General features: G+C 42.8%; 1 protein-coding gene across 1 annotated transcript in view; it reads left to right on the forward strand.

Moving 5' to 3' along the window:
* FHIP1A (FHF complex subunit HOOK interacting protein 1A) overlaps window positions 1–25,974 on the forward strand; it is a 119,039-nt gene that overhangs the window by 67,355 nt on the left and 25,710 nt on the right. The window contains exons 5-7 of the mRNA XM_084626282.1: window positions 925–1,551; window positions 11,304–11,459; window positions 14,660–14,746. Coding sequence (XP_084482408.1) covers window positions 925–1,551; window positions 11,304–11,459; window positions 14,660–14,746 — 870 coding nt within the window. The remainder of the gene's footprint in view (window positions 1–924; window positions 1,552–11,303; window positions 11,460–14,659; window positions 14,747–25,974) is intronic.

The following is a 25,974-nucleotide window of genomic DNA, read 5'->3' on the forward strand; positions in this document are numbered from 1 at the left end:
TGCAGGAGAATCTGTAGTGATCAGCAAATTTCTGATGCCTGAGAACAATGGACCATTAGTGAGGATCTGCACTGGCATCCTGTAGTGAGGAAACTCTAATTTAAACATCTTGTAGTATTCAGCCTAGTCAAGGGAGCAAACTGAGGTGGCCTCTGCTCTGTTCTGTGTGGGAGAACAGCTCACCTCAGCTCTGCTGTCTCCCCTTGAGGAGGGAGAGAAGGCAGAAAGGGCGAGGAAGTGGTATTGTGATTTAGCCTAAAGAGCAGGGTGGAGCAGTTGCATTTATTACTTGTTCCCAATGTTGGGCTGATTACTGCAAGAGTGTGCAGGAAGCAGTTGTCTCTCTGTTCTCACTTAGCACCTTGTGTGATCATATCTTATCTGAGCACCTTCTACCACTGGAAAATAGAATGCTCAAGGCCTTGCAGAGTCTGACCATTAAATTAATAAGGGTGGTATTTTCACCCATTCCTAATTACCTTACTACATCCAAATTTTAACAAATCCTGCATACCTTACTGAGGGCAATATTTTGATAACCTTTGCTCACACTGAATAGTACCTTGCATAGGCCCATTGACTTCAGGCTTCTGTTGCACAGAGTTTGTCTGACACTGAAAGAAACTTGCCTAAGACAATAGTATATCTCCGATTTGAAGTACAGTAGAACCTATCTAATCCACACTTTAATAAATCCCAAATTTGCAGCAATGGGGCTACTTGTGCAGTAAGGGACTGGTCAGTGTGAGTAAAGATGTCGCAGTTTAGTCCAGAATGTGTGACAAGTGTGAAGTTTTAAAGATTGATTTTTCAGCGTGCAAAAAGTTTGAAGCATGAAAAGTAAAAGACGTGATCTCTTTTTATTCAACTATATATTTTTAAACATGTACACTGGGATGATAAATGTGCATTTGGTTTGTTTAGGTTGTAAAAATCCTAGAGAAGCATGACCCTTTGAAAAATACTCAGGCGAAATATGGGGCAATTCCACCAGATGAGGCCAGCACTGTGCAGAATTATGTGGAGCATATGCTTTTCTTATTAATTGAGGAGCAAGCAAAAGATGCTGCAATGGGGCCTATCCTTGAGTTTGTAGTCACAGAGAACATAATGGAAAAACTCTTCCTTTGGAGCTTGAGGCGGGAGTTCAACGATGAGACAAAAATTGAGCAGCTGAAGATATATGAGATGCTGGTTACTCAGTCCCATCAGCCTGTGCTGCACCACAAGCCCATCTTGAAGCCTTTGATGATGTTGCTGAGCTCTTGCTCAGGAACGGCCACACCAGCTGTGGAGTTGGAGCTGGTCATCCTGCTGAACCAACTCTGCTCTATCCTAGCCAAAGATCCTTCCATTCTGGAACTGTTTTTCCACACCAGCGAGGACCAAGGAGCTGCCAACTTTCTCATTTTTTCCCTTTTGATTCCCTTCATCCATCGGGAAGGAACAATAGGTCAGCAGGCTCGTGATGCTCTGCTCTTCATAATGTCCCTGTCAGCTGAGAACAACGTTGTTGCAAATCACATAGTAGAAAACACCTACTTTTGTCCTGTAAGTTGTTGGGTTTTGGGGTGTTTTTTTTTTTTTTTACCATAAATTTACTTTCTCTCTGTAACTTTTCACTTTTTTGCTTTTTTCTTCCACTATCCTTTTTAGGAAAGATGAATTCATTTTACTTATTCCATAATTCTAAACTATAAGGCTGGAAACCATCCTAGTCCTGTAGAAATTACAGATGCTATAGGGATGGGCGAGGAGAGAGGGGTTGGCTGGCAAGGGAAACAGTTTTCACCATTAACCACCATCTTGTTGAACAGAGGCTTCCTTTATCAAATTTGGCAGTAGGGGGCCCTGTTCTGAGACTTTTAAACCAGTATTTATGTTCAGCTTTAGAACTTGTTAGAAATCTAACTTTACAATTTAAACAATAATAAACCTATTACTTTAAAGAGACAACCAATCAACCCTCCCGCAGCAGAATAGCTGTTTGCTAAGCAAATGTTAAACAAGGGTGCAAAGATGGATTTTTCTTGTTTCACTGCTTCTTTGCTTGCCTCCAAGTAAAATAAGAAATTGGGGCCTGAGATGAAATTATAGGTGCTACATATGGTATTTGGGAAAGAGGGCCAAAACAGAGCTATATAGACTACCTGAAAAAAATCACCTTTTTCTGGTTTGGTATTTAATTCTTATTTACATACTATGTGGTTTGTGTTTTAGTCTGGTAATAAAAGACGAGGCACATTTTAAATGGGAAAAGAAAATCTTGTCTAGTTAGCATAGAACTGGGATTTAGCAATATTTGTTCTGGCTTTGTCAGTCACCTCTGCCACAGGCTTGCTATGTGACCTTGGGCAAGTTAACATTTTTGTCTCAGATCCCCTATGTACAATATGTCAATATAATGGTATCTGGAGTATTGAGGCTTATTTTATACATTTACAAAGCACTTGTTGATTCTTGAATGTCTATACATATAAAATGATGGAGTCTGAATTAGCTGTTACCACTCAAGAAAGAGACCTTGGAGTCACTGTGGATAGTTCTCTGAAAACATCCACTCAATGCGCAGAGGCAATCAAAAAAGCGAACAGAATGTTGGGCACCATTAAGAAAGGGATAGATAATAAGACAGAAAATGTCATATTGCCTCTATATACTTCCATGGTACGCCCACATCTTGAATACTGTGTGCACATGTGGTCGCCCCTCCTCAAAAAAGGGATTGGAATTAGAAAAGGTTCAGAAAAGGGCAACAAAAATGAATATGGAATGGCTGCCATATGAGGAGAGATTAATAAGACTGGGACTATTCAGCTTGGAAAAGAAATGACTAAGGGGGGGATATGATAGATGTCTGCTAAATCAAGATTGGTGTGGAGAAAGTAAATAAGGAAGTGTTATATACTCCCTCTCATAACACAAGAACTAGGGGTCACCAAATGAAATTAATAGGCAGCAGGTTTAAAACAAACAAAAGGAAGTATTTCTTCACATAATGCACAGTTAATCTGTGGAACTCTTTGCCAGAGGATGTTGTGAAGGCCAAGACTATAGCAGGGTTCAAAAAAGAACTAGATAAATTCATGGAGGATAGGTCCATGAATGGCTATTAGCCAGGATGGGCAGGGATGGTGTCCCTAGCCTCTATTTGCCAGAAAATGGGAATGGGCAACTTGATGATTACCTATTCTGTTCATTCCCTCTGGGGCATTTGGCATTGGCCACTGTCGAAAGACTGGATACAGAGTTAGATGGACCTTTGGTCTGACCCAGTATGGCCTTTCTTATGTGTATAGAAGTCCAAAGTATTTTTATTCAGGATATTTTTCACTGATTACTGCTTTGCCCAGCTCCGAATCAGAGAACGGTCTGCACAACCAGAGATTATGGCCATCAGTCAGAAGCTATAAATGCAGATTTTGATTAAAAATATTGTGTCAATAACTATTTAAATTATAAATATCTTTCTCCATGTGATTTCTCCCTCCCCCCATTAATTGCTAATAAATCCTGCACTGTGGCAGCTTTCCCTACCCCCATGGAGACAACCCTCCACAGAGCATCGGAAGGGTATGTGGGTAGGAGATTGTGTCTAGGACTCAAGTTGTCTATCACTTTCACTGCTGACCCAGTGCATGCTTGCTGGCAACATCACATATGTAAACTGCTCCAGTTCAGAGAAGCAGTAAACGGTCCATGGCAGGGCATAGTAATTGCTTGGCCTGAGCACTCCTACAGTGAAAGAGATGTCTCCTGTGCCAGACATGCAGGAGGCAATGCATTGGCATCACACTCACACCTTCCCCATGTGCCAGCTGCCTCAGGCAAAGGCAGGCATTGGGACTGTTGATAAAAACAAAAATGACCACAAAACCTCCTTCTCTTCCTACATGAATATTCCCACATTTAGACGCAAATCCTGAATACAGAAGCTAGCCTGAATAGACAGGTTGGGACAAGGACAAGATGTCTTCCTCCCCAGCCAATGTCAGAGTTGCTCACTGGAGGCTAGTTCTTCCTAATGGCCCTTTTTTGATCAACCTTTCAACTCCATCCTGCAACCTCCTTGGTGAGGTAGTGTGGAGCAGGGCTCAGACCAAGCCTGAATTTGGTAGCAGCCTAAAAAACAGGTTTCTGTCTAACTTTTGATGATTCACTTTTACAATTCTGAACACCATACCCATACATGGCAAATAATGAAGCAGTCTCTTGCACCGAGAGGCTCTGTTTGACCTAATTTAAATAGATACTACTAAAGAATACATGAGCGTGGTTTTTCAATTGTCCTTCAGATAAATACCATTATTGAATCTACGCAATAACTTCCATAATTACATTTGCCAATTAATTTTTAAAAAAAAGTCTTTAGTATAAAAAGATAAAAGCCAACTATCTTAACCTACGAACAGCGGGGAACTGTGATTGACAAAAAGCTTTCTTAATTAAAATGATTGTCAGAGTGTGTTAGAATCAGATTTTCTGAACAGTAATGAGACTAGTCCAACTCTGTAATAAATTCTAATGCAATCTTACGGTTTATGCTTCTTGTTTCCCCTGGCAAGAATTTGCCTGCCAGTACTAAGTCTTTTTTTATGTTGATCTTAACAGAATCCAGGGCCAAATTTTGCTCTGGAACAACTCTATAGGCATGAGTGGTGTCACTCTAGATCAGAGGTCCCCAAACCATGGGGCATGCCCCCCCTAGAGGGCTGTGGAGGAATGTTTGGGAGGGTACATCCGGGCCCTCTCTGCTCCAGTCCTGCCCCCAGCCATGTCCCCATCCCCAGCCTTGGCACAGCTCCGTTCCCAGTCCCACCCTCAGCCTCGGCTGTAGGCCGTGGCTCCATTCCCGGGCCGGGATCAAGGTCGGGGGAGAGACTGTGAGAAGAGCAGCACCTAACTGCAGGCCTGACCAAAGCCCCAGTTTATGGAGAGGGGTGGACAAGGGTAAGGGAGTTGCGACCCTCAAACATTTGCGGACCGCTGCTCTAGATTCTGAGATCAAACTTGGCCCCAGTTCCCTTCTGCTTGGGTACATACAATAGAAAGCTTAAAAGACTTCCTTCCTGCTATTTCCTAAGAGAAGTGACACAAGCTACTTTGATTTACTCCACTTAAAACTAGACTGGACAAAGTGTTCAAGCTTAGATTATAGGGTAGAGGGATGGATTGCATGAGCCATGGCATGGTCTACTCTTCTGAGCATAGGACTAGGAGACGAGCTCCTGAGCTTCATTCCCAGCTCTTATATAGACTTCCTCTATATCTTCAGATGAATAATTTGATTTATTTGCCTCAGTTTCCTTCTCTGTGAGTTGAACTTACCACCTACTTCCCGAGATGTAGTGAGAATTAACGTTTCTAGAGGGTTTTCTGTTGTAAAAGTTCACAAATACTGAATATTTGCTAGTAGTTACAAATACTTCCATTATGTATTGGCTCTGAGAGTGCCCACAGTTTGTGGGAGGCCCACTGTGAACACACAAGATATATAGACTATCACCAAATAACTCACAACCTTGTCATAATCAATCATTGTCTTATGGGCATGACAGAAGATGTGAGTCATCAGAGGGGATTGATGTATAGAGAGTGGCCTTGAGGACCACCTCATAAGGGCATTACAGCCATAGTTAACAGCATGGAAGAAACCCTGGATATGCTTGTTGGAGAAACAGACAGATAGTGTGTTGGCACTGGTGCAGCATTGTTGGAGTGAAGGGAAAGGGGAGATGTAGAAAGAGACAAAGGAAGTCTTTCCTATCTCTGTTTTTCTATGATCTTAGCATTTATGGTTCTGTCTCTACTGGTTAAAAACAGAAAAAAAAAATACAAAAATCCATGAAATAACCCCCCAAAAGTACCTTATTTTATGTGCCCAGTTACAGAAATTAAGAAGTTCTTGCTTTTAATATTTGACATTTATCACTTTATTTTTTTCTGAATTACTTAGTGCCAAGCTTGTACATATAGCTATTAATTCCTAGCAATAGCTATGTTTAGACCTTAGCCACATGGTAAAAATCCTCAAACTGTTTTGGCTAAATAAACTGCAGAAACTGCTTCCAACATAGATTCTGCTTTTGAGAACCTTATTTAAGTAATTCCATGATGAGTTGTTTGTGAACCAAGTAAAAATGTTGTATTGTATAACAACAACTTTTTTAAACATTGTTTTTTCACAGCTTCCTGAATTCTATCTTGCCTGATAGAGTGAAAAGTATGTAAGGAATAACCTTCTCTAAGGTGTGGGGTGGTTGTGAGTTTATCACTCCTTTTTTGCGTGTAGTGAGGCATGAAGTTGAAAGTCAGTTTCATCTAGTTCCAGGAAGTGAATTTGTCTCTTAATAAGAAAAGGAGTACTTGTGGCACCTTAGAGACTAACCAATTTATTTGAGCATAAGCTTTCATGAGCTACAGCTCACTTCATCGGATGCATACTGTGGAAACTGCAGAAGACATTATATACACAGAGACCATGAAACAATACCTCCTCCCACCCGACTCTCCTGCTGGTAATAGCTTATCTAAAGTGACCACTCTCCTTCCAATGTGTATGATAATCAAGTTGGGCCATTTCCAGCACAAATCCAGGTTTTCTCACCCTCCGCCCCCCCCCCCCCCCCCAAACTCACTCTCCTGCTGGTAATAGCCCATCCAAAGGTTTCAGAGTAACAGCCGTGTTAGTCTGTATTCGCAAAAAGAAAAGGAGTACTTGTGGCACCTTAGAGACTAACCAATTTATTAGAGCATAAGCTTTCGTGAGCTACAGCTCACTTCATCAGATGCATATCGTGGAAACTGCAGCAGACTTTATATATACACAGAGAATATGAACCATCCAAAGTGACCACTCTCTTTACAATGTGTACAATGTGTCACACAGGAGAGTGAGTTTGTGTGTGGGGGGGCAGAGGGTGAGAAAACCTGGATTTGTGCTGGAAATGGCCCAACTTGATTATCATACACATTGGAAGGAGAGTGATCACTTTAGATAAGCTATTACCAGCAGGAGAGTGGGGTGGGAGGAGGTATTGTTTCATGGTCTCTGTGTATATAATGTCTTCTGCAGTTTCCACAGTATGCATCCGATGAAGTGAGCTGTAGCTCACGAAAGCTTATGCTCAAATAAATTGGTTAGTCTCTAAGGTGCCACAAGTACTCCTTTTCTTTTTGTGAATACAGAGTAACACGGCTGTTACTCTGAAACTTGTCTCTTAATGAGAACTGTGGGTAGTACTCAGCACCTCAGAACCAGGCCACTTATATTTAGGGGCCTAAATATGGATTTATGAATACAATGGATGGATGGTTGAATAAATGGCAGATCTAAAACCAAATTCCTGTTGACTAATCCAGTGCAATGCACAAGTAATGCAAAGCATCTAATGAAGATACTTGTTCCTGCCCAGAGTTGTCTGTAATTCTGATATGTGAATGTAAGGCATTTGTCCTATGCAGAAGTAATTTTACAGGCCAGTTAATTCCTTTCTAATCTGCCCCATCCCCTGCCTTCCTTCACTTCCCTCTCTCTGCTGGAAAAAACAAAACAAAAAACTACCTCTCTGTTAGGGGGCTTATACCTTCACCCACTTACTTCCCTGGTCCTTCTCGCATGAACAGAGAGCAACAATACCCGAAGTCCAAAGGTGCAAACTATTCGATGTTTATTGGGGTGAACTTCCAGCAAGCATGATTCCAGTTTCCTTCCTTAGTGTCCCCCTTCCCAGCTCTGACACCACAGAGCCTTACACCTGTGTCCCTGTTCCCATTCCTGCCCTTAGCCAAACATGATTCCTATTTCCTTACCCCCATTCCCTGTTCCCATTTCCCCCTTTAACAAAACATGATTCCAATTTCCCCACCCCCATTCCCTGTTCCCATTTCCCCTTTTAGCAAAACATGATTCCAATTTCCTTACCCCCATTCCCTGTTCCCATTCCCCCACACACACCCACTTCCTGATTGACTGCAGACTATATAGTAAAACTTGAGTTCTGCTTAGCTATACCTTAACCAATCATTTTCCTGAAATTTAACGAACCAATCCTAACATATTGTAACATGATTATATAACCAATTATATTCCACCACCTTAATTAGTTTACACCCAGCAAAGTTAATTATACAGCAGACAGAAACAATCACAGAACCAGACAGAGATTATACAGACAAACAATAGCAAAGTGGGAACTATAATGACAAAACAATACAGAAGTGAGGATTTCACATCCCAGCTATTGATAAGTGAGTTCTTGCCAGACAGGATGCTATCAAACTAAGTTTCCTTTTACATTTTCTAGGCACTTCCTTTTCTCTGGAGGCGATAGGCACTATCAGGACAGGATTGTATTCCTAACAGCCCAATAGCACCTTCTTTCAATGTGACTAATTTGGAATGTGAGGATGTGACTGGTTGCTTCCGTTTATGGCTGCCTCTGTTGCTTAGCCAAAGGCCTTAGCATAAGAACAGGGCCTCAGACTGTCACAGTAAGAGAAGGCCCTTACACCGGCAGACAGTGATTTTGATTCTTTCTTTTATATCTCTATAACTAGCCAAGTGATAAGAATACACCTAAATTCTTAGAATACAGGCTTTTACAGACAGGCCTGAATATCTATATCCTAACACTCTCCCAAAATTCTTCTTAGAAATAACAATATATTTTCCCCAAAACTATATTATGGTATGAACAATGCAATGTCGTCTTCTCATTTTCTTATCCAGAATCTGAACCTGTGATCACTTAATATACATCTACACAGTTTTTGTTTGTTTTTGTTTTTTTAAAGGGGTGGGAGAGGCAGTGAGTTTCAGAGCCCAGATCAGTTGACTTGGGCTCATGCTACAGGGCTAAAAATAGCAGTGTAGATGTTCAGAGTTTGACTGGAGCCTAGGCCCTGAGACCCAGCAATGAGGGAAAGTCCCAGAGCCCGGGCTTCATCCTGAACGGGAAAGCCTGTACTGATATTTTTAGCCCTGTAGCATGAGCCTGAGTCAGTTGACCTAGGCTCTGAGACTTGCTGCCGCAGGAGTTTTTTTGTTTGTTTTTGTTGTGTAGATGTGCCCTTAGTGTCAAAGGCTAAATAGATACAATTTTGTGTCTTCCTGACTGCATAGTATTGAAGCCTTGTTCAGTGACCTTCTGGAGGAGAGGCAGAAAATAAACACCTAAAACTAACCCTGTCCTTTAGAAGGCTGCTGAGTCTCACTTGCCACAAGGGCTTCACAGAGGTTTTTCAGGTGCCCGAGGTAATATGTGAAAATGAGCCCCTCCCACCCCGCCCCCATACCCCTCCAAAATAGTTACCGTGTTTGAAAGAGTTTAAGATGAAAGAGTTTAAGAAGAGCTGAGAGGTCTTGGGAGTTAGAGGGAACCCTGACCTGTTGAGTCATTGCTTTCCCTGTGGTGATAGGGGGGCTCTGCCCTGTGTGTGCCTGGCAGGGGGTGTTCCCACTTTCACATTTCTCTGTCTTCTGGCCCCGCTACCAGCAGGAGTGGCATTCCTGAACCTGCTTCTACCTCAAGGCTCTCGGCCTGGTGGATTCTCTTGGGCCTGGTGCAACATTTCCAGTGGTAGCAGTGGTGGGATCTGAGGCAGGCAATTTGCTCACTGAACTGTCAGTGGCAGGTAGACTATCAATTGCCTCTACTTAAACTAGTTCACAATGCCACTTGATCATGTTTGGCCACTCTGTCATTTTGGGGGCTCTGTCAAATGGGGGCTCTGGTCAAGCTGTCCCTTTTAGGCCCCCCCACCCCCTTTTAACTTGTTTTTAAGTCATCCTGGTACTGAAGTATGTGATCATAAAAATAACTTGAGCTGTTGCTATAACTACTCGTACTCCAGCTTCTTAGTCTACATCCTGACATAAAACAAAAGAAACAGTGCAGCTCAGCAAATCTAATCTAAGCATTACTTTTTCCACAGTATTTTTATATCTGGCTTAATTATGCCAGTCTACAGAAATCTGTCTTCAAAGTTAGGTGGTTTAGGAATGGAGAGCATTCAGGGATACTACCTTTGCCCTTTAGGGTGAGCTACCAGTTGTAATAGATTTAATTAATGCATCCTCAGGACTGAAATCCCCATAAAATTAACTTTTGGGTCTCTGTTCTCTATTGTCACAAGCATTCATTTTGTAATAGATAAACCACTTGCTTTGGAGCAGGGCTCTCACCCTCTCACATTATAGGGGTCAAGTGGGTGTTTGTGGAGAGTAGGGATATTCTTGCCAAGAATCTGCTGCATGAAAGCTGAAAAGATCCCCTTGGGCTTTGGTCCTAATGACCACATTAAAGTGAGGCTCATTTTAAAAAGTAGCACAGAAACTGTACAAAATCATGAGAAAGAAGGAAAGATGGAGCTGTGGACAAGATAATGGCTGAGAACACTGTGATTTGGTAACTTCTTATAAAATCTGTGACTTGAAACTGCTCATGACTTTAAGAAAATACAGTAACACTTTAACAGGTTTGTAATGGTGTATTTTATATTTATGGTCAAAAAACTACAGTGTTATACTTTACATATAGAAGATGCTGTGCAAGTATCTTTACTCATTAACATTAGCAACAATGCCCCTAATTTCTCCAAAGAGTCTTTTCCCCTCCTCCACTTCTCCCCAGTGGTAAACAGAACCTATAACTATTAGGAGTGACCATTTTCCTTACTATATCTGGCACCATGAGTTCCAAAGCCTAAGAACAAAAGGCGCCAGATGTGTGATGCCTGAATGAAGTCGTGCTTGTTGCAGATGGGATGATCCTACTTCCTATGATTCGTAATGGAACTGCTCTGTATAGTCACCTATAACCATAAAATGATAGCCCTCAATGATTCCCTCGATATTCATAGTTATGGAGTTCTGAAGACAGTGACTGGTGTTTTTCTGATGTTTCACCAGATGGTAGAGAACATTTAGAGACTGGTACTAGACTGGAGAAAGGTGAAAGCAGGAAGGAACAGATGTAAAATGATCTTCTGAACATAAAGAAAACAGTGGTGGTTTTCCAATTAAAACAGATTACAATCATTAGGCAGCCTTTGTCTTGGGCAGTTTTTCCTAAGTGGCAGCTTTTAAAAGGAGAGGAATTTCAGCTGAAATGAATTTTAAAAACTGATGATTTTCTGTAGCATCACTTAAACGTTCATTTCCCCCCCTTTTCTGTCATCCCCCTAAGTGTTACTGAAACTAGTAAGAAGAATGTTTTAATGTTATGTTGGAACATTGTTTAAGTCCATGAACTGAACAGTTGGGTAAAGGGCTGTTTTTTCTTCATTATTTCTGAATACAGGTACTAGCAACAGGACTGAGTGGCCTCTATTCATCTTTGCCTACAAAGCTGGAAGAAAATGGAGAATGGCACTGTCTGCTGAAAGATGACTGGCTTCTGTCCCCAGCTCTTGTTCAGTTCATGAATTCCCTAGAGTTTTGCAATGCAGTAATACAGGTACTGGATCTGACTCAGATTTTTTTCTTTATAGCATCAGTTAAACTATATTGTCAAAGCCTTTTACAGGATGTGTTTATTTGGTGGACAGTAGTGTATAGAACTAATTTTTATTTAGTTTAGTGTAACATCATTGTTTAAATGAATGAATGAAAGATCTGCTCTAGGAGTTATTTTGGGGAAGTCCTGTGGCCTGTGTTATAAAGGAGGTCAGACTAGATGATCACAACGGTTCTTTCTGGCCTTGGAATATATGTATGAAAAAAGTGTTCAAAGCTGTTACTGTTCAGTATGGTTACAAAGATTAATCTACACAGGTAGCTTTCAAGTAGCAAATGTTTCTAATTAATAAAATGTAAATATGCAGGTTTTGGGGAGTTGTTACATTGAGTAATTGGGAGACTTGTCTTAGTTCTCTTCCTAAAGATTGTTGATTGCATTTTAAATACCCACATTGATATTAAAAGAAATCAAATGTCTTTATTTGAGGAAAAAGGTAATTTTATCTATTTGAGTAGAGAAGAATATCCCATCTTTACATCTAGGTTCTCATAAAAGTCTACAAACAAAAACACTTATTTTCCCTAATCATGTGTACTATATAAAGAATATTGTTACCTTAGTTGAATTTAGCAAGAGTTACGCATCATCTTATCAACACAAATTAAATTCCCTTCAAAATTGGTCTGTTTAGAACACACCCTCTGTTCTTGATTTCTCGATTAGATTTTTTCCTCTTGATTCCTGGTTATTTTTCATCTCCAGTCTAAAGACAAAAATCAGGTTTTATATATTTTTCTAGGCTACAGTTTTTCTATAGCCAGTGTTTTATGAGAAGACAATATAAATTTTGCTGCATCTGTGGATTTGTTTTCTGTATAAGGAAGCGTGCTCAATAACATTAGTGAAGTTGTCATATTTTACTGTGAATTAAAAAGTAATTTCTATAAAGGTTTGTATGCAAAATTTAGTGAAGCAACTGACTATACTTGTATAACACAGATGAAGCTTTATTTATCATTTTTTAAAAAAAACTTACATGTCATAAATAGAATTAATAGTTGTTTTTACCCTCAAAGCTGCAATATAATCAGCCTTCTAATGCGTACGTGTTGAAATGTGAAATGGTGGCCATACTCATTTCTAAGTCTACCATGTTCCAAGAGAGGTTACAATCTTAGCCAGTGACGTTTGATACTACATTTTTTCATTAGAGTGAAGGCTGTTAAGGATAGTAAAGAAAATGTGAAATTATTTTAAATCAGTGTAAAAATAAATCCAAACAATCAGATATTTTAAAACATATTTCTGTAAAGGGGCGGGGGGACAGACATTGAATGAATTCTATTTTTTATGTAGTGCTAGATTGTAATTTTACAATCTACACTCGATATGAAGCAGAGCATAGCTGGACCACCACAGGAGCACACCAGAGAACTAATTGTGACTAAGGGTATGTCTGCACTGCATTTTAAAACCTGTGGCAGCAAGTCGCAGAGCTTGGGTCTACAGGCTCTCATGCTACAGTGCTAAAAATAGCCATGTAGCTCGAGCGCTGAAGCCCATGTCCTAGGTTTCATAGTCCAAGCTCCAGCCTGAACCTGAAGATCTAAACAACTGTTTTTAGTGCCTTAGCGTGAGTCTAAGTCTGTAGACGCAGGTGCTTGACTCTCTGCTATGGGTTTTAAAACACAGTGTAGACATACCCTCAGCCACAGATTCACCTTGGTCATGCTGGTGAGGGGCATATATAGCTGCTTTTCATGAAGTGGTTTATTCTGTCCTGGGACAGCTACTCGTACCAGTGAATAAACAGGGAGGGTGGAGCCAGGACTCCAGCCCCTCTCTGACTTCCTCCCTCTCTCTCTCCCCACCCACTGGGTTGAAGAGGGGAGTATTATTGGGGTAGTATCCCCTGTTCTCCCCTCCACAGCTGGAGTCACAAATCTGAGGAGGGCTGAGCAGAGGCATAAGAGGACCGTATTCTTGGACAAGGGCTGGGACATTCTGAGGAGTGGGTGGGTGTGTGTGACATATTATGCATATACATGCGTAGTGTAATTAAAAAATTTAAAAAAAATACTTGGTTTCTAATACACTTCTGTGCTCCTATAATACCAAATTTATTTTTAGAAAGTATTAGTTCATAATATTACGTAACTGTTTTGCTCTTTTGAAAACAAAAAATTAACTCCACATTGTAAAAATAAGCAATGGTTTGTCATGTTTTACTACACGATTTTTATTACAAATGACAAGTAACTTATCTTTTTTAAGTGCTTAACCAGTCTATTGAGTGAGTAACGCACTTTCAAAAGGGAAAAAAGGTTGCATGTTTGGCCAGCGGAATGAGAATGCTCCCAATATCTCATGTACTCTTGAAATATATTAAAACCTACCACTCTGCTTTTTTATGGTAGTATTACAAGTTAATATTGGTATGTCCACCTTAGTAACCCTGTCAGGGCTGGTAGGGCTAAAATTAGACCTGCCAGTTCTATTTTGGTTCATGGGCATGCATATCACACTGTCCGTTCATTCATCCTTGTCAGCAGGCAGGGAGATTGAAATATATGGGAAAAGCCCTGTCTCTGTGTTTGGCTATATCATTCTTGTTGTTCCTTAACTTTGTGTATTTAATCGCAGAGGGGAAACCTTTTAATACCCAAAACAAAAACTGTTCAAAAGAACAAAATCAAGGTATCTTGTTGAAATGGGCAGAGGGTTTTGACAGTGATTAAAGATATTCTTTTAGAGTAACAGCCGTGTTAGTCTGTATTCGCAAAAAGAAAAGGAGTACTTGTGGCACCTTAGAGACTAACCAATTTATTAGAGCATAAGCTTTCGTGAGCTACAGCTCACTTTATCAGATGCATATCGTGGAAACTGCAGCAGACTTTATATATACAGAGAGAATATGAACCAGTGGGGTGGGAGGAGGTATTGGTTCATATTCTCTCTGTATATATAAAGTCTGCTGCAGTTTCCACGATATGCATTTGATAAAGTGAGCTGTAGCTCACGAAAGCTTATGCTCTAATAAATTGGTTAGTCTCTAAGGTGCCACAAGTACTCCTTTTCTTTTAAAGATATTCTGTGTTTTATCTTATTTTAAGAATCTTTGCAGAGAACTATTGTTTTAAGAACAAATATGATGGTTCAGAGATGCAGTTTATCATGACACGAGATTTCTTTTTTAGGTGGCACATCCCTTGATTCGTAACCAGCTTGTGAACTACATTTACAATGGGTTTTTGGTGCCAGTAATGGCTCCTGCACTCCATAAGGTCAGTGACTTGTGTGTGCATACACTTTGCTTTATAGCAGACAAAGGCAACATTAATAATCAATGGGATACTATTCGGTGGTGATGAAATTCCACATAATCTAATTGCATGTGTTTAGGCCAACTTTGCCCCCTCCCCTTTCCATACTCTCCATTTACCTTTTATGGCATTTGATCGTTAACCAGGATGGAGGCATCTCTCTGTGATGGCAGAAGATCTTCATTCAGTAGAGGAGTATGTACTGGTTTAATCTGTTATAGACGTGACTGTAGCACATCAATTTGAGGTCGGCATCCTCCACCTATCTGGGAAATAAGCCCCAAGTCGGCTGCCAGCCCAGGCCTTGCACGTGATTATGAAGTAGGCTGGTTTTGTGATGCTGTGTCAATGCAAGAACGAACAAGTTTGAAATGTAAAAACTAAGTCTTGTTTGTTTGACGTGACTTTTAATGTTAAATCCATATTAATCCTATTTGTACCAGCATGTTGGTGATGTTAATGGTAGGGGGCCTGCTCCCACTGCTTGAGGAAACGATGGTAGGAAGACAGTGACTTTTTTCAGCAATAAAAAACTATTACATATGGAGATGCACAAAATTTGGCAGCTATGACTCTGTTAAGAAATTTACGCATCATGGTGGTTCAGCTGAAGTGTCATTAGCCTTACTGCTGTACTATCTGTCTACTTCTTGCTCTTCAGCCTAGTGCTGCTCTTAGTTAAAGAGCTGTAGCGGGAGCTTCTAACCTGTTTCCAACTTTCTAAAGCAAGGTTTATGTTACATATTGCCATACAGCTTCTGTAGCAGTGCTGAGTACTGTACCCATGTTTGGAGATGAAATCGTAGTTCTCCTTCAAGTGCTGGTCCCTATGAGTATTGCACTGTGGGTACACATGTGCTTCATGTGCCTGAGACTAAATAATGCTTGTTATTAGCTACTTCTGGGGGAATTGTGTGCCAAAAAATTAAAAATTCCACGCACAATATTTTAAAATTCTGAAAAATTCTGCATATTTTATTTGTCAAAATACTACCATAGAATCACACCAGTTTCAATTATTTTTGGTCATTTATTTCAAAATACTGTCAGCAAGTATGTCTGTAACAATACAGATGACAAAAAGATTCAGAAAATATTTTTTGACAAAATAGATTCCTTACCAAGCATATTAATACAGAACTCTGAGTAATAATTCATTTAAACTACAATACAGAACCATATTTCCCACACACCCCAGAAGCAGTGCAAAGACTGGGGGGAGTCAGGGGTAATGGAGGAGCTGAGGGAGAGGGAAATAATTGCTGGGAAGGACCCTGGGTGTGAACCTGAAGAGTTGTTAGATATGGGTGGGAAAAGTATGGAACAGGGTTTTTTTGGGGGGCGGGGAGGGACTATTAGCAAGCTTCCCCCATGTAGACTTTGGCTGACCTCTAACCTCTCCCATTCAGTCAGGCACGTGTCCCTCCATCCCCCACTCAGACACCCACTCCCCCCAACCCATGTGGCCCTGCACCTCCCTCCCCCTTACGGTCCTGTGCCTCCGCTCCCATTCAGCCCCTACCCCAGTCTGTCCTCCCCCACTAGCCCTTATGAGCCCCTGTCTGACATCTCAGCACCCCATGCTGTCTGTCTCCCATTAGCCTGTCTCCTGACCTGGCCCACTGCGAAGACAGCAGGCTTTTTCTCTTTCCTTGCTGGCTGGCAGTGGCTGCTGTGTTCTATTGCCACAGAGCCCTCTGGTGGGCAAAATGTGGAACTGCAGCAACTTTTCAGCAGAAGTTTTTTCTCTGCGCAAAAAAATTAAAAATATGCTTGGCTCATTAATTATGGACGCAGTGGTGCAGAATTCCCCAGGAGTATATTAGCATCCATTTGTCCACTCCTGCGCTGTTCCTATCCTCATGCTCTGAACCAAAGTTATAAAGAGCAGTGTGGACCACCCATTTCTCCTGTTCCTACTTACCGTTGCATGGTCTGAGGTGGAACATTCCAGTTTCCTCTAAGTTCTTCCTTCCACTTGATCTGTAAATAATGTATATCAAGTTATTAGACTGTTCTTGTTTTAATTAGTATAGACACTTAAGTTTGGGAAGTTGTTTTTCCCTTTCCTCCCCATCTCCCTTTCTGGTGCAAAGCTCAGACTATGCCCAGGACTCTGGACTTCAAAAACTCTCTATCCTGCTTCGAGCCTTCCTGGTCAGCGATGACTATTAGAGGTGCCTATACTGCCTTGGAGAATCTCACATCTCTGCCAAGCCTAGTATCTGCTGCTCCTTCCCCAGCCGAACCTGCCAAGCATGGGAGGTTAGATTGCAGTAACTTCTTATGGAGTGTTCAGTGAGGCCTCAGTCTGACCCACCCTGGGCAAATTCCCTGGTATATCATGTGTTAAGACAGAGGGGTAGAGCTAAGGACTTCTCTATTCAGATGAAGCACTATCTAGAGAGAGTATCCCCCCAAGTCCTCCTCTAAGAGGAAGACTTTTCCTCGACACCCTCTAAACCATGAGTCTTTGTGCCATAGGGTCCAGAGGTTCAGAATCCCTGAAGACCCACAGCACTGAGTCTCACGCTCTGAGGGCTAAGTGTGCTGCAGCTTCAGCTCTGGCACTGTCTGTTTCCCCTTCGTAGTTAGTACTGTGCAAGGAGAAACACTGCAACTCCCTACCTGGACAACCATCCGTACTAGCAAAGAAGCACAGGGAGTCATATGCACCAACAGTACTGATATGCTCACATAGGGAAACTCTCACTAGCAAGGGACTCCCTATTAGGGTTGCCAATTTTGGTTGGACGTATTCTTGGAGATTTCATCACATGACATAATCTTTAATTAAAGATTAATTTTTAATTTCTGGACACTCCAGGACAATCCTAGAAGGTTGGCAACCCTACTCCCTATGCCAGCTCCGTTGGTTTTGGGAGATGGGACCTTTCATTTCCTGACTGGAGAGAGGTATACGACCACTGAGGATATCACTATCCTCACGGATCTGCACTCTCCCATCCTTTCAGACCTAGTCCTTTTTAGGGAGATTCTGAGACCATCAGGGCAGGAATACTATGAAGAGCGGGGCTGTTCTCTAGTACCATCCACCAGTAGGGGAGCTATAACATCTACAGAACAGATGACACTGCTTTTAGAATTGGACCCAATGTTGTTCTCGTCGGGAGGGTCTGACATTGAGGAGGGACCATCATTGCCTCCATCGAGTGAGGTTAATCTGGATGCAAGATCCAGAATCTCCTGGGCTCTTCCACAAGACATACCTCTCTCAGGACTACTGGTACTCCATGCCTTGGGGACCATCTCAGTCTATGATGGATCTGTCTCACTAGCCATATTGGGGGCCGTCGTACCTGTACATGCATTACCCAGAATCAATACGGTTCCATCAAGGATGCCATCATCCTGCTCCTCCAAGAGACCAGCTTGAGTTCCTCTTGGAGCCCATGGAAGAGGAGGAAGAAGAGCCAGATCCAGCAGTAGGGTGGTACCCCTGGTTAACAAAGCTATCCTAGAGCCAGCTAAGGTGTTGTGGCAAATCCAGCGATAAGCACACCTATTCCTACTCCTAAAAGGACAGAGAAGAGGTATTTTGTCCCAACCAAGGAGAAAAGTTTTTATGTTCACTCAGCCTGCCCCAAACTCCTTGGTAGTTTGAGCCACCATGGAAAGAAATAGACAGCAGCAAAGGAAATCTGCCCCTTCAAAAAAGAATGAGACCTACCCACTTTGCCAGGTTTCAGACCTCTGGCTCCAGCCCAAGTGGGAGTATCTATACTCCTATTTTAGTTCCACAGTATGAACCTGAGTCAATTGACCCAGGCTCTGAGACTCGCTGCCATTGGTGTTTTTTTGTTTTTTTTTTGCAGTGTAGACATGCTCTAAGTGTGCTTGATCTCCTCTTCCCCACCCCTCCCCCCTCCCTCGAGATCAAACACTTCTCTAAGTCATTCTTATAATCTTGTTTCTAAGTTTAGTTAAGTTTCCAACGTTAAAGAGTTCTTAAAAGAAGTGCTTTCTGTAGAGCAGTATCTTATGGTCCTCCACATTGCCTCAAAACTAAGTCTGTTCCCTGCACGTACAACTGTGATATTAAACACAAACTCTGCTGGACAGATGCATGCTGAAACAGGAAGCCAAACAGTCTGCTCAGCTGGTACAACTCCTTTTCTATTTGTAGGGGGTTGCCATTGAAGAGTTTTGTGTTCATGTCTCCATCTGAGGATGGTGAAGGAAACCCTTTCCCTCCCCCCTCATAGAAAAGGTAGAGATCGCATAAGCAGCTTTAACTCTCTCGCACTGCATTACTGTATTGGATGTCTCGCTTTCTATATGGCAGCCCAGAGTTGATGGTGTCTCTATAGGGAGTTAACCGCATGCTGCCAGATTTACACTATATCTACACTGTCCCACAGTTCGAATTACAGGGGTATAAATACAGTGCTCACCAAAGTGCTGTGCTGTTAATCCCCCATGTGGATGCTGTGAGGGCAAACTAAAAGGTTCCTAATTGGCATTGATGTAGTCCTACAATATGAACCTTTTAGTTTGTGCCCAGAGTGTCCACATGGAGGAGTTACAGCGCAGCACTTTGTATGCACTGTTGTTCACACCCCCGTAGTCTGGGGCAGTGTAGACAAGCCCTGAATACTTCATCTCTGAGCAACTATGGAAAGCATTGTATCAAGATTGGGACAACAGAAGCTCAAAAATCTTGTCAGAAATAATTTATGTTCTCTGGATGAAAGTTTAAACTTTTTTACGTTCCATATCAACAGCTCCAAAGAAACTACACAAGAGCAGGAAAGTATTCTAATAGTGGTTATAGTAGAGAATTCTTATAGTAGAGAATTCTATGGGAAATTTCATTTATTGAGCAAAGCATACAATTCTGGCTTCTTACAAAAAGGTGAAAATGGTTTCCATTTTTGCTAGTGAAGTCTTATAGATTTTTCTTGTAAAATGTAGTGATTTGGGTAAATTGTTTCTTTTTTGGTCAATTACAGCAAAATACTATAAATTAGAATACATTTACAAAAGTTTGACTAAACTGGACAATATTTCAATCTACAGATTGGGCAGTTCTGAAGAATTTCTGTTTTGCAGTGAAAATATGCAAGACTCAAAACCAAGGATTCTCCCAAAATCCAGCTACCAAACACACAACGTTTAATTGATATTCAATTGTTATAAAAATTGGAATCTGAATGGGAAAAAAAAATCTGCTTGTGTGCAACAAATGAAACCTTCTACCAGATTAAATCAAAATTACGGATTTACTGGTCAACCAGTGGAACCAGAAGTCCTCAATCCGGCAGCAGTGCAGGCCAGAAAAAAAAGCGGGGGGGGGGGGAAGCAAACACTGTACTGCCTTGGGGCTAAAGCCCAGAGGCTTAGGGCTTCAGCCACTGGAAGGGGTGGCGGGGAGGAGGAGGGAGGCTTGGGTCTGCAGCTGCAAGGTGGGGGGTAGAGTCAGGGCTCCGGGCTTCTTACCCTTGGGAGCACTGGGGCTCAGGGCTTTAGATGGGGTGGGAGGGAGCACTGGGGAGCATGGCTTCAGCCCACAGCTCCGCTGACAGTTTCCATGGGTGTGTGTGTGTGGGGGGGGGCAGTCACAGGCACTGGCTTCCTCCTTGCTTCAGGGGTGCTCAGTGCCCATTCTGGCCCAGGCTTCCCCCCCACTCCACATCTTCACCTAAGCCCTTACCCCCATCCCCACTCCTCCCCCTGCCCCCTCTGGTGCCTCCTGCACACCATGGAACAGCTGATCGCAGTGGGCAGTAGGTGCTGGGAGGGAGGGGGAGCAGTTGATCGGCAGGGCCACTGGCGGGCAGGAGGTGCTGTGGGGGAGGGGATAGCTGACTGCCAGTGGGTGCTAAGCCCTAATTTTTTTCTGTGGGTACTCCAGCCCTGGAGTTCCCATGGAGTCAGTGCCTGTGGTGCCAGGGCTCAGGGCTTCAGCTCCGCGGCTCTATTCCTGCCTTCAGCCCTATGGGGGCGCTGGGTCTTGGGGCATTAGCTACAAGGGGAGCAGCAGTTTCAGCCCCGCACTCCCCCCGTAGCTAAAGCCCCAAGGCCCCCCCACTGCAGCAGGGAGTGGAGGTGCAGAAGCCAGGAGCGGAGCCTTGGAGCTGAAGTTCCGGCCCCAGCGCTCTCCCCTAGGTCTAAAGCGCTGAGCCCCGGTGCTCCTATAGGGCAGAAGCCCTGAGGGCATCCCCCCCACTCTCCCACCCCATGTCTGCAGCCCCAATCCCCCATGGGGCTGAGCTCCATAACCTCTTTTTCAGAGTTACAGGCAATCTCCATTCCCAAGGTGTCCGTAACTCTGAGGTTCTACTGTATTGGAAGAGGAGAAAAAGATTCTAATTGGGTTATCCAGTCACTAAGAGCCAAATTCTTTTTACAGTTACTCTTTTGTCAATCCAGAATAATTTTATGGATGTCTTGGGAGCTGTTCTGGGTTTACACATTTTAACTGAGGGCAGAATTTAGCCCTGAGATTAGTCTAATCTGGCCCTGGCTATGAAGTACTTGAGATTAGTTGGGCATTAGTATTTAAAAAGCTAAAAACTGTTAATATCTGTCATTAAACCAGTTAACGAGACATTGGGCTGGCTATCACCATGTAAATGTTACTTAAGGAAATCAGATCTCCACATCAGTGAAACCGTTGCTAACATTTCCTTTTTGTGGGATCTGTCAGTGGTACTTAAGACTTTTATGAACCTTTTCTTATTCACCTTTGAAGTCAATTGAATTCACGTTTCTTTTGAAAACAGAAGTCAATTTGGCTGTTAGGAGAGTATCAAGCTCCAAGCCTTAGTCATTAATGAACCTTCTTCAGATTCAGCAAGTCCATTGTTCTTCCAATAACATATCTTTGCTGGCTACCAAAACTTCTTTTCAATTTTCATGTTCAAAATTAACAACTTAATGCACTATGCTGCCAAAACATATTTAATGGAGGACAGACTGCACCGTTTAGTGGATCTGAAGAAAGGCTCAGGTGCATCTGAGATAAACCACCTAGAACAGGGGTCTCAAACACGTGGTCCGCAGGCTACATGTGGCCCGCGGGGCTATTTCCTGCAGCCCACCAGCTCCCCGTGGTCCCCCGCCCCCCGCGTTTACCTAGAGCGGCTCCATCCAGCGTGCACTGGAGGCAGGGCAGGCTTCCTGCCTGCCTGCCCTGCCCCCGTGCCACTCTGGGAAGTGGCCGGGACCTGGGGGATGGAGGGGACAGGGATCTGTGTTGCCCTGGCGGCTCCTCCAGGTACCTCCCCCAAAGCTCCCATTGGCCGTGGTTCCTGTTCCCGGCCAATGGGAGCTGTGGGGGGTGGTGCCTGGAGGCGCAGCCAGGGCAACACACAGACCCCTGTGCCTCCCCTCCCCCAGGTTCCGGCTGCTTCCCAGAGCAGCGCGGGGACATGGCAGGCAGGGAGCCTGCCCTGCCCCCAGTGTGCGCCGGGCCGGAGCCTGCCCCCTGAACCCCTCCTGCATCCCAACCCCCCTGCCCTGAGCCCCCTGCCGCACCCCAAACCCCTCCTGGGAATGAGGGTCGGGAAGGGGTGGGAAGAGGCAGGGGCCTCATGGAAGGGGTGGAGTGGGGGTGGGGGCCGGGGCAGAGGTGGGCGGGGTGCCAGTGATGCGGCCCTCGGGCCAATGTACTAATCCTCATGTGGCCCTTGTGGTCATTTGAGTTTGAGACCCCTGCCCTAGAAGGTAACGAGCAAATGCAGTTACATCTGAGGTCTTCATAAAACCCAGAAAAACTCCATAATAGGTTACTATTTTAAACCCTTGCTTCTGGGACAGACACCTCCTGGCTGAGTAGATAAGGAAGATTTTTCACTGTGCTGGAACAACTCCTTCATATATAGAAACCATTTCTAATTGCCACCCAAGAACTTAGTGCTGAGTTGATGATGTTTTTTCAAGTTATCTCACTCATACACCTGGAGACTTGTTTTTTAATAAAGAAAGGGCAAAATGAGAGAAACTCCTGAGCCAAATCCTTCCTTAAATCAGAACATAGATTCTGCTTCCATTATACACAGTGCTGTGGGCTTCCTAATTTCTAAAGTAATTTGGAACTTAAATAATAGAAAAATACCTGCACATTCACAGCCATGCACATAGAGGAACAGTTCCTGTTCTCAAGACAGATGCTTAAACTTTCTCTTATATTTTCAGCATTTTTTAACAGATACAACCTGGGTGAGAGACTAGACTTTAACTTGGTCAGAGCAAAAAGTCTCTTTCTCCTAAAATCAGAATTTTGGAGTTCAACTTTCATATGAAGGCCTATCTGCCTCATAATGCTGTTACATTTTGACAACATGTCACTTATAGCTTGAAAGAGTGCAATTCTAAAAAGAAGCCTAATTTTTGGTGTTCTGTGTCAGTATCCTGACATGTAAGAAATAAACACACTTTTTTTCTAGGTTACTGAACTTATAGGATGATGATACAATTAACAGTAGGTACTATATGTCTCAATATTGTATTAATGCTGTAAATTCATTAGATGCGTCTTGCCACATTTTCAAAACTAACATTTGATAGAGAGTATCAGAGAGGTAGCCGTGTTAGTCTGGATCTGTGAAAGCGGCAAAGAGTCCTGTGGCACCTTATAGACTAACAGACGTATTGGAGCATAAGCTTTTGTGGGTGAATACCCACTTCTTCAGATTTGAGAGAGAGTTCACCAAAAATAAGATCTGTTGAGCCAAAACCTGCAAAATTCCAGTTAAGCAAATGGGACAGATTATGTTATCAGTTAACCAGTGTAAATCCAGAGTAACTCCAGTGAAGCCTATGGAGCAGTGGTCACCAACTGGTAACTCACGATCGACTGGTCAATTCTGGAGCCTCTGCCAGTCGATTGCCATCTCTGGCCACTAAATGTCTGGCAGTGCAGCGGGACTAAGGCAGGCTCACTGCCTGCCCTGGCCCCACGCTGCTCCTGGAAGCGGCTGGCATGTCTCTGCAGCCTCTGTTGCTGCTGCCCCTGCCCCTTCAGCACCATCTCTGCAGAACCCATTGGCCGGGAACTTCCTAGTGGCTCTGACTAGCTCTGGTGGCAGGAGCTGTGGTGGTTCACAGCTCTGGCTCCCAATACAGCCGTTCTGGCTTTGGTGGAAGCAGTGGTGATGGCTCTAGTTGCAGCAGCACTGAGGGGCATGAGCCAGAGCAAGCAGATGGCACAACCTGGAGCTGGGCAAGGGGGACACAGAGTGGGAGAAGGAGTGAGAGTTTATTTGAATATGGGACATGTGACTGCATGTAGGGGCCCACAATAAAACCCTGCACCAACCCCCATCATTTTGTTCTTCTGCCACTGGCAGATGGGAGAAGGAGATGGGGGCAGGATGGCCCAGACTAGGTGGGGCCCGGTTAGCATTTGCCGTCCTTTCTAGTTGTTAAATCTGCCCCTGCAATGGATCTCACCTTGATGCACTGTATGGTAAACCAGCTATTCAAGTACAGGACTTCTCCAAGCAGATAATCAATTTACTGTGGTAATTATTTAAGATTAAGATTTACTCTGGGTTACACAAGAGACAAACTGGGGGATGATCATTTGTTAACGCCACTATATGGACAGGGGACTATTCATTACAGCATATATATGCCTTAAGTACTGTATATCTTTGTGACTATCCAAAAATAATTTTCTACTTTAATTGGGAGTGATGTCATCCTTCTCCTTACTGAAAACCGTTTGCACAAGGAAGGATGATATTGCTTTATTCTCTGGAAAAGGCGATCACTGGCCTTTCATTTGGATCATTTGGCACTATGCCAAATGCTGCACATCTAATCTGTCCATTCTGTGGTATGTATAAAATATCTTTCACTTTGGTATCTAACTGGCACATGGATAGTTGCTTGGTAGGAGGCGCTATGAGCTCCTTCGAGGAGCAAAATGTGAAGCAGGGGCTGAATCATGATAGCCATATTCTTATGAAAGGGGGGAAAGCTGTAAATTAGCAATAATATTGTAAGGAGGCAGCAATAAAGAATCAGTGCACTTGGTTTTACACAATGAGAATAATATATTAAACTGACACTCACAATGACAATTATTTGACTCCTCACTATGTCAGAAGCATAGTAACTTGTGAAACCTGCATCATTTACATAGTTGCCACTCCATCATCTAATCCATCATCACAGAAGATATTTACTAAAAATGATGCCGTAATTAGAGAAGAGCACTAGATTTCAGGGGTGGCTTTCTCATGGTTTCTCTATTTTGAATAATCTGTAAGCAAACTTGTGTCTCTCTAAGACTGTGAAGACTTGGTCAGTCTATCCTGTAGCAGAAAATACTTTCAAAAAAAGATTTGTACCAGCCATTTTCTTTATGAAAAAATGTGGGGTTCTTTTAACTATTGAATAAAAATAACCTCGGATGGAAACAAATGTGGATGGTAACACAAATTGTAGGCTGATCAGTAGATGAATGACATGAAAGTAGATTTTTTCCAGCTTTTTTTCTTTTAAATACTAGAATTCTACAGTAGGATTTGAAAAGACCACTTGTCTCATCCAGTCTTGACTGTTTTGAATAGGAAGGTTGAAATGTAGAGGATGCTGTGAATGGTTTTGGGAAGGTTGGTTTGTTGTTTTTGTTTTGGTAATTGTTTAATTGTAATATTGGAAAACTCATTTATTAACATTACCTATTCAACCTAACTTCCCTTGTAAAGGACTTTTTTGCAAGGGGATGTGTGGGGGAGGAAACTCATATTCACTTGCTTTGACCAACTCCCTTCCTTGTGATATTTCTGATGCTTAGAAATTTAGGGATATCTGAAGAGAAGGGAGTTTTCAAAGCTCAAGAAAGATGACAGTTGAAGGCATGGAGAAAGTTTCAGGCGATCCTCTTTGTTTTTTCAAACTTGTTCATGTAAAGCCAAATCCGGAGCGTCTTAATGAGGTCCCACTCTGAGAAACTCCTATTGACATCAGTGTCTACAATGAAACAAGGTCTCAGATTTGGCCTTGGTGAATAGCAGTGACATGGGCAATAAACACTTGCATTCTTTGGGAACCAGGGATGTATCTTTGATGCTAGGACTGTTTTAGGAGCAGGTTAGACAAACACCGGTAAGGGATGGTCTAGATAAATGTTTTCCAAACTTGAGACGCCGCTTGTTCAGGGAAAGCCCATGGCGGGCCGGGCCGGTTTGTTTATCTGCCGCATCCAGAGGTTC

The sequence above is a fragment of the Lepidochelys olivacea genome, assembly GCF_965140295.1.
Source record: "Lepidochelys olivacea isolate rLepOli2 genome assembly, chromosome: 4".
Lineage (NCBI taxonomy): Eukaryota > Metazoa > Chordata > Testudines > Cheloniidae > Lepidochelys > Lepidochelys olivacea.